The following is a 15,319-nucleotide window of genomic DNA, read 5'->3' as shown; positions in this document are numbered from 1 at the left end:
TATATATATATATATATATATATATATATATATATATATATATATATATATATATATATATATATATATATATCCATCCATCCATCCATCCATCAATCAATTTTCTACATCTTGTTACTCTTGGGGTCTCTTAGCGCAGGGGTCGGCAACCCAAAATGTTGAAAGAGCCAAATTGGACCAAAAAAATTTAAAATAAATCTGTCTTTAGCCGCAAAAAAATTTAATCTTATGTAAGTGTTAAAATAACGGCAACACATGATGTAAGTGTCTATATTAGCTATATTGTTGACCAAGTATGCATTGCATTCTTGTATATGTGTGTGTAAAAGCCGTAGATATTATGTGACTAGGCAGACAGGCTGACTATATGGATAAAAAGCGGACGTGACGACAGGTTTTAGAGGACGCTAAAGGCAGGGAAAGGCCTACTGAAAGCCACTACTAGCGACCACGCAGTCTGATAGTTTATATATCAATGATGAAATATTAACATTGCAACACATGCCAATACGGCCTTTTTAGTTTACTAAATTGCAATTTTAAATTTCCCGCGAGGTATCCTTTTGAAAATGTCGTGGAATAATGACGCGTGCTTGCGATGTTATTGGTTGGAGCGAACATTTCAGCCTAGCACCACACACGACTAAAAGTCGTCTCTTTTCATCACATAATTACACATTATTTTGGACATCTGTGTTGCTGAATCTTTTGCAATTTGTTCAATTAATAATGGAGACGTTAAAGAAGAATGCTGTTGGTGGAAAGTGGTGGATTGCAGCTGCCTTTAGCAACCGAAACACAGCCGGTGTTTCTTTGTTTGTTGTGAAGCTTTAACACAGAGCGGTCAAGCGAACATGTTTCTCTAAGTCAACCAGCAAGTTTTTGGATGGGAAAATTGTGATATTAAGTCGGCTCTTACCGGAAACTTCAGTGGATTATGCGACCTCCTCCGGCAGCTCAAAAAGGCAGCTGTGATCTTGGCTCCTCGGCTTCTCTCAGAGACACTGGCGTTCACCGCAGCCGTCCGGCTTTCAGGTATGACTTCACAATCTCACTAAAACACTGTTAAAACAATAAGCAGACAAGGGATCTTCCAGAATTATTCTAGTAAATGTGTCTAATTATATCTGAAATGCTCACACTGCGGCCGCCTCGAGCCGTCGCCTTTTAATTTTAATTTGAATTTTTTTCATTTTTTTTTAGTACTTCACTCTAACTTTCCTCATCCACACATTTTTCATCCTCGCTCAAATTATAAGGGAAATCGTCGCTTTCTCGGTCTGAATAGCTCTTGCTGCTGGAGGCTATGGTTATAAACAATGTGAGGAGCCCTACAACCCATGACGTCACGCGCACATCGTCTTCTACTTCCTGTAAAGGCTAGGCTTTTTTATTAGCGACCAAAAGTTCCGAACTTTATCGTGGATGTTCTCTACTAAATCCTTTCAGCAAAAATATGGCAATATCGCGAAATGATCAAGTATGACACATGGAATGGACCTGCTATCCCCGTTTAAATAAGAAAATCTCATTTCAGTAGGCCTTTAATCAATTCATGGAGGCATACTTTCATTATATCATCATCAAACACTACATTTTACTGATACAACTAACATTCCCAGTTTATGGACTTATATCAATACACGTTTTCTAGTTCTGGATCGGTTTGCAGCCGAGTGTGAAGCGACCGGAATGAGAATCAGCACCTCCAAGTCCGAGTCCATGGTTCTCGCCCGGAAAAGGGTGGAATGCCATCTCCGGGTTGGGGAGGAGACCCTGCCCCAAGTGGAGGAGTTCAAGTACCCAGGAGTCTTGTTCACGAGTGAGGGAAGAGTGGATCGTGAGATCGACAGGCGGATCGGTGCGGCGTCTTCAGTAATGCGGACGTTGTACCGATCCGTTGTGGTGAAGAAGGAGCTGAGCCGGAAGGCAAAGCTCTCAATTTACCGGTCGATCGACGTTCCCATCCTCACCTATGGTCATGAGCTTTGGGTCATGACCGAAAGGATAAGATCACGGGTACAAGTGGCCGAAATTAGTTTCCTCCGCCGTGTGGCGGGGCTCTCCCTTAGAGATAGGGTGAGAAGCTCTGCCATCCGGGAGGAACTCAAAGTAAAGCCGCTGCTCCTCCACATCGAGAGGAGCCAGATGAGGTGGTTCGGGCATTTGGTCAGGATGCCACCCGAACGCCTCCCTAGGGAGGTGTTTAGGGCACGTCCAACCGGTAGGAGGCCACTGGGAAGACCCAGGACACGTTGGGAAGACTATGTCTCCCGGCTGGCCTTGGAACGCCTCGGGATCCCCCGGGAAGAGCTAGACGAAGTGGCTGGGGAGAGGGAAGTCTGGGTTTCCCTGCTTAGGCTGTTGCCCCCGCGACCCGACCTCGGATAAGCGGAAGAAGATGGATGGATGGATGGATGGATGGATGGATGGTTTTCTAGTTCTCCAGTTTGTGCTTCAAACAGCCAAGTGGGCGTGGCTCTTATCGGCTATTTTTAATTGGCCAATCGGGCGGTTGAGGTGGCGTCACGTGATTTGTGACCACGTGATGATTTGGCGACAAACAGTCGCTTTACTTCGCTCGCTAGCATTCGATATTTACGTGTTTGTATATATATATATACAATTTATTTTGTTTTGTTGTTTGTTATAATTACAACATTGGACAAGACTACTTCGAAATGTCAAGAAAAGCGCATTGGGAATGTGAGTATTACAATTCTCTCGTACGTAGCCTAGCTAACGTGCCCATGCCACGTTTTATTTAAAGTAACGTGTAATATAAACAATGAACACAACATTATTATGACCGTAACTTGTTTAATTAGTTAGTTTTACGTGTACTTAGTTTGACGTGTACTCCGCTGGTTTTTTTGTGTGTTTTTTTCCCCCCGCGGGCGACTCCGTTGTTTTAAAGTAGCATGTGGTCACGTGGTCTGAAGGCACGTTAGTGACAGGAGGGAGTGGACGTGGGAGTGGGAGGAGGGGGAGAGGCGTTGAGTCCACTTCACGTCGACACAACACAAGAGTGCACAGAAGGAGGAGGACCGTTGGAGGAGCATCTTCCCTTTGCCAGGCTGGCTCTGGCTCCCCTTCCTCCATCATCTCCTATAGTGTGAGTGTGCGTGTTTTTAAATGCATTTAGACGCTGCGTGGGACGCGCACAGAGGGGGAAGACAATCCCGGAAATAACACGCGTACACGCAGCCGGTCACGTACGCTCTGGAGTGGATTTGCATTGCTGTGGGCTGCTGTAAGTCATCCTCGAATTCAACTCTTTCTGCATTGAATCCTTAGCTGCTAACGTGAATTTTTCTTTGTACAAAATAATAATAATGATGATTAAAAAAAAGATGCTTTTGAGCTCTTCTTACTAGAATATTTTGAAAGATTAGCTATTTTAACCAGTTCACAAGTCTAAGAAGTAGGGCTGGGCGATATTGCCTTTTTTTAATATTGCGATATTTTTAGGCCATATCGCGATATACGATATAAATTACGATATTTTGCCTTGGCCTTGAATGAACACTTGATGCATATACTCACAGCAGTATGATGATTATATGTGTCTACATTAAAACATTCTTCTTCATACTGCATTCATATATGCTACTTTTAAAGGCCTACTGAAATGAGATTTTCCTATTCAAACGGGGATAGCAGGTCCATTCTATGTGTCATACTTGATCATTTCACGATATTGCTATATTTTTGCTGAAAGGATTTAGTAGAGAACATCGACGATAAAGTTCGCAACTTTTGGTCGCTAATAAAAAAACCTTCCCTGTACCGGAAGTAGCAGACGATGTGCGTGTGACGTCACGGGTTGTCGGGCTCCTCACATCCTCACATTGTTTATAATCACAGCCAATAGCAGCGAGAGCGATTCGGACCGAGAAAGCGACGATTTCCCCTTTAATTTGAGCGAGGATGAAAGATTCCTGGATGAAAGATTTGTGGATGAGGAAAGTTAGAGTGAAGCACTAGAAAGAAGAAGAAAAAAAGGCGAGGGCAATGAGAGCGATTCAGATGTTATTAGACACATTTACTAGGATGATTCTGGAAAATCCCTTATCTGATTATTGTTACTAGTGTTTTAGTGAGTTTATAAAGTCATACCTGAAAGTCGGAGGGGTGTGTTGACCGCCAGTGTCTCTGATGGAAGCCATGGAGGAGCCGAGAAAGTCAGAGCTGCCTTTTTGAAAGCTGAATGGATTAACATGGACCCCGACTTAAACAAGTTGAAAAATGTATTCGGGTCTTAGCGTCAATTGTATGGAATATGTACTGAACTGTGCAATCTACCATGCAATCTACTAATAGAATTATCAATCAATCAATCAATGCTGCAGGAGGACGCAAGCTCCGCTGATGTCTCTGGTAAGAGCCGACTGACTTAATATCACAATTTTCTCACCGAAACCTGCCGGTTGACATGTGGTCGGGAAACATGTTTGCTAAACTGCTCTGTTCCATATTAAAGCTTCACAACAAACAAAGAAACACCAGCTGTTTTTTGGTTGCTAAAGGCAGCTGCAAGCCACCGCTTTTCACCAACAGCATTCTTCTTTATAGTCTCCATTATTAATTTAACAATTTGCAAAAGATTCAGCAACACAGATGTCCAAAATACTGTGTAGTTATGCGATTAAATCGGACAACTTTTAGCCGTGAGTGGTGCTGGGATAAAATGTCCGCTCCGACCAATAACGTCACAAGCACGCATCAACATAAGCGTCATCATTAAAAATCATTTAAAATTGTAATTTAGTAAACTAAAAAGGCCGTATTGGCATGTGTTGCAATGTTAATATTTCATCGTTGATATATAAACTATCAGACTGCGTGGTCAGTAGTAGTGGCTTTCAGTAGGCCTTTAAACTTTCATGCAGAGAGGGAAATCACAACTAAATCAATTGACCAAAAGTGTATTTATTAAAGTTATTAAGCAATGGCACAAACATTCAAGTCATTTCCAAGACATAAAGTGCAAGATTGTCAGAGACATTTTAAGTGTCAAATAAAAATGAGCTGCATAATAAGAAATCAAATAGTATTCGTCCTTCACTATGTGGTAGGTTACTAAGGTTATGAAATCCTCTTCATTCTCTAGCGCAGGGGTGCCCACTACGTCGATTGCGATCGATTGGTCGATCTCGGAGGGTGTGTCAGTCGATCTCAAGCCAGCCATTAAAAAATAGACATAAAAATGAGCAATCATCAATCATACCAAGACTTCACTTTCGTCAGTTGTTTGACATTCTCGGCACCCGAGGATCTTGTGAGATGACGCTGGCTGCTGCGAGCTCATATTTAAGAAAAAAATCACTAACAGGGCGGACGCAGAGAAACACATTTTATTTCTAGAGACTCCGTACCTGCTGTCAAAACTCTAAAGACCGACTGCACAGTTCCTGTCTTCACCATAAAAGACCTGTTTCATCCTGCCTGTGCTAACAAAATAAGAGTCTCAGAAAGCTAGCAAGCTACGGAGTTTGATGCCAATGTATTTCGCGACCGCTTTCTCACTTGCTTGCCCACCCGCACACTCACTGACGTCACTCACCTGCTGCCAGACATTAAAGGGCCACACACATATGCTACTCTCATAACAAAGTGTTTAAAAACGAGTATGCAAGTTGGACAAATGAGATGCCAAATCCAACCACTTTCATGTGGTATTGGACAGAAAGGAGGACTTTTTTTTTCCCTCCATTTGAAAATGCGGACGTTATCAGCACCACTGTCTAATTCCAATCAATGCAAGTCATCAGAATCAGGTAATACACCAACTTATATTCTTGTCTTCATGAAAGAAAGGAATCGATGTGTGTTAAACATGCTTGTATTATCATTAAACACCATTAACTTGTTAACAAAAATGTCTCTTTCATAAATAAATAAATGTAAATTATAAATAGGAATGAGGTAGATCTCCTCGACTTGGTCAATTGAAAAGTAGCTCGCCTGCAGAAAAAGTGTGAGCGCCCCTGCTCTAGCGAGTGACTTTTCAAATGATGCTACATATTAGCAGTAATGCTAATTTTTAAAGCAACGCTTTTTACCCCCACACTTGACAAATTACGGTTGTCTGTTCGTCATATTCCCACTTGAAGCCGAACCACCACCAGACGATGGAAACCCTGCTGTTTTTGTTGGGAGTTAAGTCTTTCTTCATTTGTTACCAGATCCGCACCTTCGTTCTCTCGTACGGCTACGTTAGCAGCTAACGTAGCCCAGTATGCTACCTCTCTGCTCTGCGAGAGCGGACACGTATGTGACGTATGACGTGACAGTATGTGACGTATGTAAGAATGTGCGCCTGGTTTTCCGTGAGAAGGAAAGACAGGAAAGAGTGAGGAGAGCCTGAAGTGTACGCCCACAGCTAAAAGCAACTGCGTGAAAACTTATACTCGAATATTACGATATGTCATTTTCTATATCGCACAGAGACAAACCCGTGATATATTGTATATATCGATATATTGCCCAGCCCTACTAAGAAGCTTTTATGACAGTTTGTTAGTGTGCTGTATCAAGCTTCTAATTGTGCACAACAGATAGCTCTCAACTATATTTTAAGGTAAATTAAACGCAGCATTTTTTTGTACTTCTTCTCTATGTCAAGTGACCTGCCTTGTGCTATTAATAGTCTCTCTAAAGTGTCTCATTTACCTCTTCGCAGCAACCCAACTCAAGCTGAAAATGTTTCTACAATAGTGCACGCCACCAGACATCTCGGAGGTGGAGGGATGCTTGCAAAGGAAAAACAAAAGTCGGAGCTGAAAGTGGTTGCAACAGAGCTCCTTTCCGTCACGGCGCTTGGTGAGAAGATGAAGCGCGGACGTGGGCTACGTGCATATCCTACGGCTCATGATGAGATGAAATGGAGCGTTGGGGGCTGAAGGACCTTTTAAAGCCGATATCGGTCACAGCTTCAGCGCCTCAGAATAAAAGGATCAGCGGACAGCAGCTTGTTTGTTCACCGGCAGAAATTGTGTACACTTACCCGGCGGACATGGGGCTCAATGGTTTGTGCGGGCCCGCAATCGGGGGTCCGAACACTGAAGATTTTCTCGTGGGTCTCGCCGACCCCCCTGGACTCACGACCCCGACGAAACAATGCAGAACCGGCGTGCCGCTCTACAACGGTGATGTCGCATCTCCGTCTGTGGAGGGGAGCCCACCAGGTGCATTAGCTCATACGCCAAACCCGGCGCAGATAAAGTGCACAGCAGGGACCCCCGTATACCCTCTGAGCAGCAGAGCCTGTCTAGTGGAGAATGGGGACCCCGTTTTGATGAGGAGGACCAACAATGAACTTAGAGCCAGACAGCTTAAAAGGAGAGGTGGAGAGAACCGGGACTTGGGATCTGAGACACTAGATTTAAGTTGTTCAGAAGATTCAGTTTTTGCCATAGGGGAGTCTGACTTGAAGCGGAGGAGGTTGGCCGATGGAAATATTGCTCCCAAATGTTCCAGGCTGACTGCCGACTGCAGTAAAAGTTGCTATGGTAACCAGGTGATTTCCAGTCCTTGTGTCGCTCCCCAGACACCCCTGGCCCCTGCGCTCCCCCCGAGTATCCAACACAACATATATCAGGTGGCAACCCCCGGCTTGCACGGTCAGACCTCCCCCTTGGAGGCAAACGGCATCCTGACTCTGTCCCCTCCGGAGGGTGCCGGCTGGACGGCGGAACACATCGCCCTGCAGTACATCGTGCCCTGCATGAAGTACTACGGCATATTTGTGAAGGACCACTTCCTCGGCCCTACGCTGGGCGAGCGGGTCTTGGAGGAGGTCGAAGTCTTAAACCAAAGCGGGAAATTCCGGGGCGGACAGCTGGTGAGCCAAAAAGGCATTCCCTCCCGAAGCATCCGGGGCGACCAGATTGCCTGGGTGGAAGGACATGAGACTGGATGTAAGAACATCGGGACGCTGATGACCCATATTGATGAAGCTGTCATGTACAGTGCGGCCAACGGACAGCTGGGGGACTGCGTCATTAACGGACGGACGAAGGTGAGACATTACGTAGGCCCTTCTATTTATTCCCCTTCCCTATGAAGCAAGATTTTATTCATTCTTCCCTACGTTTAGACCTGCCCTCATCACTTTGGCACCCACAGGAAAAATGCATGTGGAGCTATATCTCCCTAAAAATCGCTTAACTATCTCTTTTGGCTTTAAAAGCAATTCTTCCCCTTCACTTCAAACATGCAAACATTCTACTATGTTGTCAGAAGGAAACAGATCATGTCCCTTAAAGACAAATTATAAAGCTTTAATAAAAAATACAGAAGCTAAAAGGTTCAGTAGTTTTGCTAATAAAAGCTAAAGTTAAAGTACCTTTTTTTAAAGTATTTGATTTAGCCTGTGGTAAGTGTCAATTGTGCCATGAGGGACAGTGTACTGCACTCCTACTTCTGACAATGTACCATGTTCTGTAATGTTTTAAATCATTTTGGTTCTGCGGCCACATAACTAATTGTCGAGTGGGCCGCACCAGTACAATCATAACCTAATCACTGTATCTTTTAATTAAGTACATGTTGCCTTGTTTTCATGCTAACAAGTAAATGAGAAAATATTTATATTTAATGATATATCCATTTTCAAAACCTGATTTATTTAGTCTTCACAAATAAACTTTTAGGTATTTCGAGATAAGAAAAATATAGAGTGCATCCTGTCTCGTCTCAGTTGTGCACTGTAAAAAAGGTAAAACGCTGCTAGTATTGTTTTTTTTTTTTATTAAGTGCTATTTTTTTATCAACTGTAATTTAATACACTGTAAAAATTCCCATAAATTTTGCAGTAAAAACGACGAACAGCTCGGTCGCCAGAATTTTACTATCAAAAAAAATTAACAAGGGTAGGGTTTTTTCAATTTACATTAATTTCTCCAAGTCCGAGTCCATGGTTCTCGCCCGGAAAAGGGTGGAGTGCTATCTCCGGGTTGGGGAGGAGACCCTGCCCCAAGTGGAGGAGTTCAAGTACCTAGGAGTCTTGTTCACGAGTGAGGGAAGAGTGGATCGTGAGATCGACAGGCGGATCAGTGCGGCGTCTTCAGTAATGCGGACGTTGTACCGATCCGTTGTGGTGAAGAAGGAGCTGAGCCGGAAGGCAAAGCTCTCAATTTACCGGTCGATCTACGTTCCCATCCTCACCTATGGTCATGAGCTTTGGGTCATGACCGAAAGGATAAGATCACGGGTATAAGCGGCCGAAATGAGTTTCCTCCGCCGTGTGGCGGGGCTCTCCCTTAGAGATAGGGTGAGAAGCTCTGCCATCCGGGAGGAACTCGAAGTAAAGCCGCTGCTCCTTCACATCGAGAGGAGCCAGATGAGGTGGTTCGGGCATCTGGTCAGGATGCCACCCGAACGCCTCCCTAGAGAGGTGTTTAGGGCACATCCAACCGGTAGGAGGCCACGGGGAAGACCCAGGACACGTTGGGAAGACTATGTCTCCCGGCTGGCCTGGGAACGCCTCGGGATCCCCCGGGAAGAGCTAGACGAAGTGGCTGGGGAGAGGGAAGTCTGGGTTTCCCTGCTTAGGCTGTTGCCCCCGCGACCCGACCTCGGATAAGCAGAAGATGATGGATGGATGGATGGCATTAATTTCATGGTGATGCCGAATATTACATTAAATTATATTATTATATTGCTTGTATTCCGTCACGTGACTTCTTCGCTGTGGTCAACCAAGCCAAGATGGTTGTTGTGCAGCAAGCAGCGCATAAACTGAGTATGCAACTGGCCTAGATCTTCCTGCAAAAAGCAGATACGAGCAAAAAATCCAACTAGGCAACATTCAAAAATAAAAAAAGTTTTGTCGCGTGATATTAAGGATTATCCCGTCAATGGAGTTCCCAGACATATCAAATTATCTTGTGCTTTAGACGGATGAACACTTGGAAACGTTTCCTAGAACTTCTTTGGCTGGGTAAAGGACATTGGTATCAAGACTCTCACGGATAAATATTCATCGTTTTTGCTCGGGTAAGGTTGCATTTCCTAATTTAACTTCACGTATTGCGAGGACGTGTCCTGTAAACAAACTAAAACTGGAACGAAATAGCACCCGACAGCTGCAACACATGACTACATTTTCATTTAACAAACTAACAATTACTGAATCATCACCATTTTTGAATTTTTTCCTGTTGGCATATGTACGCTGACACATTTGTGTACAAAATGAACAAGAGGCGAGACGTAGGATTACCTTTCCTGACGAAGTGTCAAAAGATCCTGACTTTCTGGTTTCTATTTGTAAAAAATAAAATACAAACAATATCCAGATATTAATATCAATGGGAAATACTAAATGGGTAATGTATGTTAGAAATATAACAAACCTTTAATGCAATGGTTCTTAGACTCTGCACCCTTTGACTGGAGTGCATGCCACTTCTCATTACTTTTTGTATAATATTGCACACTTCCGCCCTTCTTGATTACCTCTCGTAAAACTCTGAAGAAACATTTATAGTTTTCGCGATTTGAATGGTGCTTGCAGCCGAAATCAAGCGCACACGTAGGGCGTTTTTCTTCAAGAAAGGATAAATAGCGTCAAGTACCTATGGAAAATAGACGTTGCACGTATATTTAATGAGCTGGACATGACGTCATGTAAATCCAAGCAATAATATATTCTTTGAGCACCGACACTTGTTGATGACACACCGATCACACAGGTTTCACATTACTGTATTTTTTGTAAGAGCCTGTGCTTTAATTATCAAAATGTGCTTTACTGTCATGTGTTGTTCAGTCAGATTGCCAGAATCGTGCTTCTTCTTCTACCCTAATTACAACAGTGACTAACTCTGACTAATACAATGCGCCCCCCAAGTGGATGATGCAGCATATTAATCCAGTGGGCCGATTAGAACCCCGCCCCATGTGGCCGGTTTTGTCACACAGGCCGTACCTTTCCCCCCCCTTTTAAAAAACAAAAAAAGTGTCATGGAAGGGCTGAGCGATATGGCCTTTTTTTTATATCTCAATAGTCTTAGGCCATGTCACGATAAATGATATATATCTCGATAATTTGCCTGAGCCTTGAATGACCACTTGATGCATATAATCACAGCAGCATGATGATTTTATGTGTCTACATTAAAACATTCTTTTTTATACTGCATTAATATATGCTACTTTTAAACGTTCATGCAGAGAAGGAAATCACAAGTCAATATACAAAAACTGTATTTATTAAATACTCTTCATTCTCTCGCGGGTGACTTTTTAAATGAAAGAACAAATTAATAGTGTACCTTTGGTAGCAACACTTCTGCTGCATACTTTGCATATTGCTGTTATCTGCTGAATATCTTCCGGCTTGAAGCCAAACCACCGCCAGATGACGGACCCCATGCTTTTTTTTGGGGCATGAATTATTTTTCATTTTAAACTTTCATGCAGAGAGGGAAATCACAACTAAGTCAATTGACCAAAACTGTATTTGTTGAACAGTTATCAGGCAGTGGCACAAACATTCATGTCATTTGAGCGAGGATGAAAGATTCGTGGATGAAAGATTTGTGGATGAGGAAAGTTAGAGTGAAGCACTAGAAAGAAAGAAAAAAGGCGAGGGCAGTGAGAGCGATTCAGATGTTATTAGACACATTTACTAGGATGATTCTGGAAAATCCCTTATCTGATTATTGTGTTACCAGTGTTTTAGTGAGTTTATAAAGTCATACCTGAAAGTCGGAGGGGTGTGTTGACCGCCAGTGTCTCTGATGGAAACCATGGAGGAGCCGTGGCACAAACATTCATGTCATTTCCACAACAGAAAGTGCAAGATTGTCAGAGACAGTTTAAAACAAGCTATTAGTGCACTTTTGTGCATGATGTCACTAAGATGATTAGGGGTGTGGGAAAAAATCGATTCGAATACGAATCGCGATTCTCATGTTGTGCGATTCAGAATCAATTCTCAAATAAAAAAATAAAAAAATTTTGGGGGGGGGGGAAATGTTTTATTTTTTTTTAATTTTTTTTATCAATCCAACAAACCAATACACAGCAATGCTGTGACAATGCAATCCAATTCCAAAACCAAACCTGACCCAGCAACACTCAGAACTGCAATAAACAGAGCAATTGAGAGGAGACACAAACACGACACAGAACAAACCAAAAGTAGTGAAACAAAAATGAATATTATCAACAACAGTATCAATATTAGTTATAATTTCAGCATAGCCGTGATTAAAAATCCTTCATTGACATTATCATTAGACATTTATAAAAAATAAAAAAAAGAATAATAGTGTCACAGTGGCTTACACTTGCATCGCATCTCATAAGCTTGACAACACACTGTGTCCAATGTTTTCACAAAGATAAAATAAGTCATATTTTTCGTTCGTTTAATAGTTACAACAAATGTACATTATTGCAATCAGTTGATAAAACATTGTCCATTACAATTATAAAAGCTTTTTTAAAGAAATGTACTACTCTGCTAGCATGTCAGCAGACTGGGGTAGATCCTGCTGAAATCCTATGTATTGAATGAATACAGAATCGTTTTGCATCGGAAAAATATCGTTTTTGAATCGAGAATCGCATTGAATCAAAAAATCGATTTATAATCGAATCGCGACCCCAAGAATCGATATTGAATCGAATCGTGGGACACCCAAAGATTTGCACCCCTAAAGATGATATATCAAAGCAACACCAAATTAAATTGCACTTTTTGTACAGAACGCCACTACAATAGTTAAAAACAATCAAAGTGCGCTTTTGTGCATGATGTTACACGAGATATTTCAAAAAAATGTAAAAAAAAAAATTAGCTTCATAATAGGAAATCAAATTGTGTATTTCCTTCACTATGTGGTATGTTACTGCAGACGTTATCTCCTGTTCTCGACTATTTTTTTCATAGTGTTGATGTGGAAATGGTTGCTTTGCATTTTGTAGGTGTGGCACCAGCCGGAGATGTTGACATGCCGAGTTTCAAGCACGTCTTCATTCTCTAGCGGGGGACTTTTCAAATGATATTACAAATGAGCAGTAATGCTACTTTTTGTAGCAACGCTTTTGCCGCATACTTGACATATTACAGTTGTCTGTTCAGCATTATCCCGCTTGAAGCCAAACCACCGCCAGACGATGGATCCTGTGATGTTTTTCTCGGTAATTAATTCTTCCTCCATTTGTTACCAGATTCGCACCTTCTTTCTCTTGTATTAACCCTCGCACCGCACCGCTAGCATCACAGCTAACGTTACCATGCCGCTACCTGTCTGCTCAGCGCGATCGTATGATGTTGCACGCCCATCAGTATGTGTCGTATGTAAGAAGGTGCGCGTGTTTTATGTCTGTGAGAAGCAGAGACAAGAAAGAGTGAGAAATACCTGCAGTGTAATGCCCGCAGCTGAAAGCAACTGCATGAGAACGTATACTCGAATTTCACGATGTATTGATTTTCTTTATCGCACCGAGACAAACCCGCGATATATCGAGTTTATTCGATATATCGCCCAACCCTACGTCATGGTCTGCTGCTCGATGTGTTAGTTATAATATAACACATACTGTGTACAGTCAATGCATATCACGCAAATTTCCAAACTTCTCTCTTGTTGATGTCGATAGTGGTCCTGGACAAGGTCCGAAAACCTTGTTCACCACACACCAGTCGTAGCACCTTGCCCTTACCCTCTGTCTCGCCATTTATGTAAGACTGAGGCCGTGTTTAAACAGCACCAGCCTCCTGTTGGCGACCTTTGCTCTCCCTCCAGGCAAAAGGGGGAGAGCGAATTTTGCAGTACATGACAGTTCCATTTTTATATACATGATTTATGCAGTATCTTCAAGGTCCCATATACTGTTTTTTTCCACAATTTTGAGCAACAGAGGTCCCGCAATAGTGCATTGGAAGTGTGTTGTCTAAAATGTAGACAGTTTAAACATGTTTTTAACGAGCTGGGAATTCTCCCAATGACCTATGTTTGAAAGCACCTGTCCCAGGCAGTGTGTGGCTCCAACTAGCGCGTTCTGCACTTTATCCACTTTTTACCTATATATAACTCTGCACTTGTCCACTGTAACAGATGCCAAATATCAGATATGTCCTAACATTCACAAGCTGGACAAGAGGACACACGCATTAGTAAAACTAGCATAACTATGTTAGCAGTGAGGCTGGACAATTAAACACATTTTAATTAGAGTTGTCCGATTATACCGGACAGCCGATATCGGCCGATATATGCTTTAAAATGTAATGTCGGAAATTATCGGTATCTGTTTCAAAAAGTAAAATTTCTGACTTTTTAAAATGCCGCTGTACAAAGTGGTACACGGACATAGGGAGAAGAACAGAACGCCAAAAAAAACTTAAAGGCACTGCCTTTGCATGACGGCCCAATCACATATCTATGGTTTTTCACACACACCAGTGAATTCAAGCATACTTGGTCAACAGCCATATAGGTCACACTGAGGGTGGCCGTATAAACAACTTTAACACTGTTACAAATATGTGCCACACTGTGAACCCACACCAAACAAGAATGACAAATTTTGGGAGAACATCTGCATCGTAACACATAATGAACACAACAGAACAAATACCCAGAACCCCTTGCAGCACTAACTCTTCCAGGACGCTACAATATACAACCCTGCTATCCCTTAACCCCCCCACCACCACCGCCCCCACCCCGCCCCCCTCAACCTCCTCATGCTCTCTTAGGGAGAGCATGTCCCAAATTCCAAGCTGCTGTTTTGAGGAATGTTAAAAAAAATAATGCACTTTGTGACTTCAATAATAAATACGGCAGTGCCATGTTGGCATTTTTTCCCAAAACTTGAGTTGATTTATTTTGGAAAACCTTGTTACATTGTTTAATGCATCCAGCGGGGCATCACAACAAAATTAGGCCTAATAATGTGTTAATTCCACAACTGTATATATCGGTATCGGTTGATATCGGAATCGGTAAATAAGAGTTGGATAATATCGGATATCGGCAAAAAAGCCATTATCGGACATCTACAATTTTAATCTCGATTTTTGATTTTGTATTTATTTTTTCGATCACAAAAATTTTACCATTCAAAAAAACAATCAGTCGGTCGTGTAACATGCATGCAAATTCCTCAGCCCGAAACAGTGAAATGTACAAGCAAAAAAAGACCATGTTATTTAGAAGTTTGGGATCTAATAATGGTTGTTACTTGTTATTTAACACAGCACATGTATGCCGAGCCAGTAATCACTAAAGCCAACAAAAAAAAGTTAGTCTGTATGATTTCTGCGTTAACGTAACCGCGGACAGAATCATAGAGT

General features: G+C 42.3%; 1 protein-coding gene across 4 annotated transcripts in view; it reads left to right on the top strand.

Moving 5' to 3' along the window:
- egln2 (egl-9 family hypoxia-inducible factor 2) overlaps positions 1-15,319 on the top strand; it is a 69,848-nt gene that overhangs the window by 27,797 nt on the left and 26,732 nt on the right. Inside the window, exons 1-2 of one of the 4 annotated variants that reach the window (XM_061878623.1) lie at positions 2,578-2,706; positions 6,686-8,023. In XM_061878623.1, coding sequence (XP_061734607.1) covers positions 6,887-8,023 — 1,137 coding nt within the window. In that variant the 5' untranslated portion in view covers positions 2,578-2,706; positions 6,686-6,886. Of the gene's footprint in view, positions 1-2,577; positions 2,707-2,956; positions 3,254-6,685; positions 8,024-15,319 lie in introns of those variants that run through there. The other 3 variants (XM_061878621.1, XM_061878620.1, XM_061878622.1) reach the window with 3 other exon arrangements.

This window comes from Nerophis ophidion, linkage group LG18 (genome assembly GCF_033978795.1).
Source record: "Nerophis ophidion isolate RoL-2023_Sa linkage group LG18, RoL_Noph_v1.0, whole genome shotgun sequence".
In the NCBI taxonomy this organism is placed as follows: domain Eukaryota; kingdom Metazoa; phylum Chordata; class Actinopteri; order Syngnathiformes; family Syngnathidae; genus Nerophis; species Nerophis ophidion.
The sequence above is the reverse complement of the archived record's forward strand: the minus strand, read 5'-3'. Positions and strand labels throughout refer to the sequence as shown.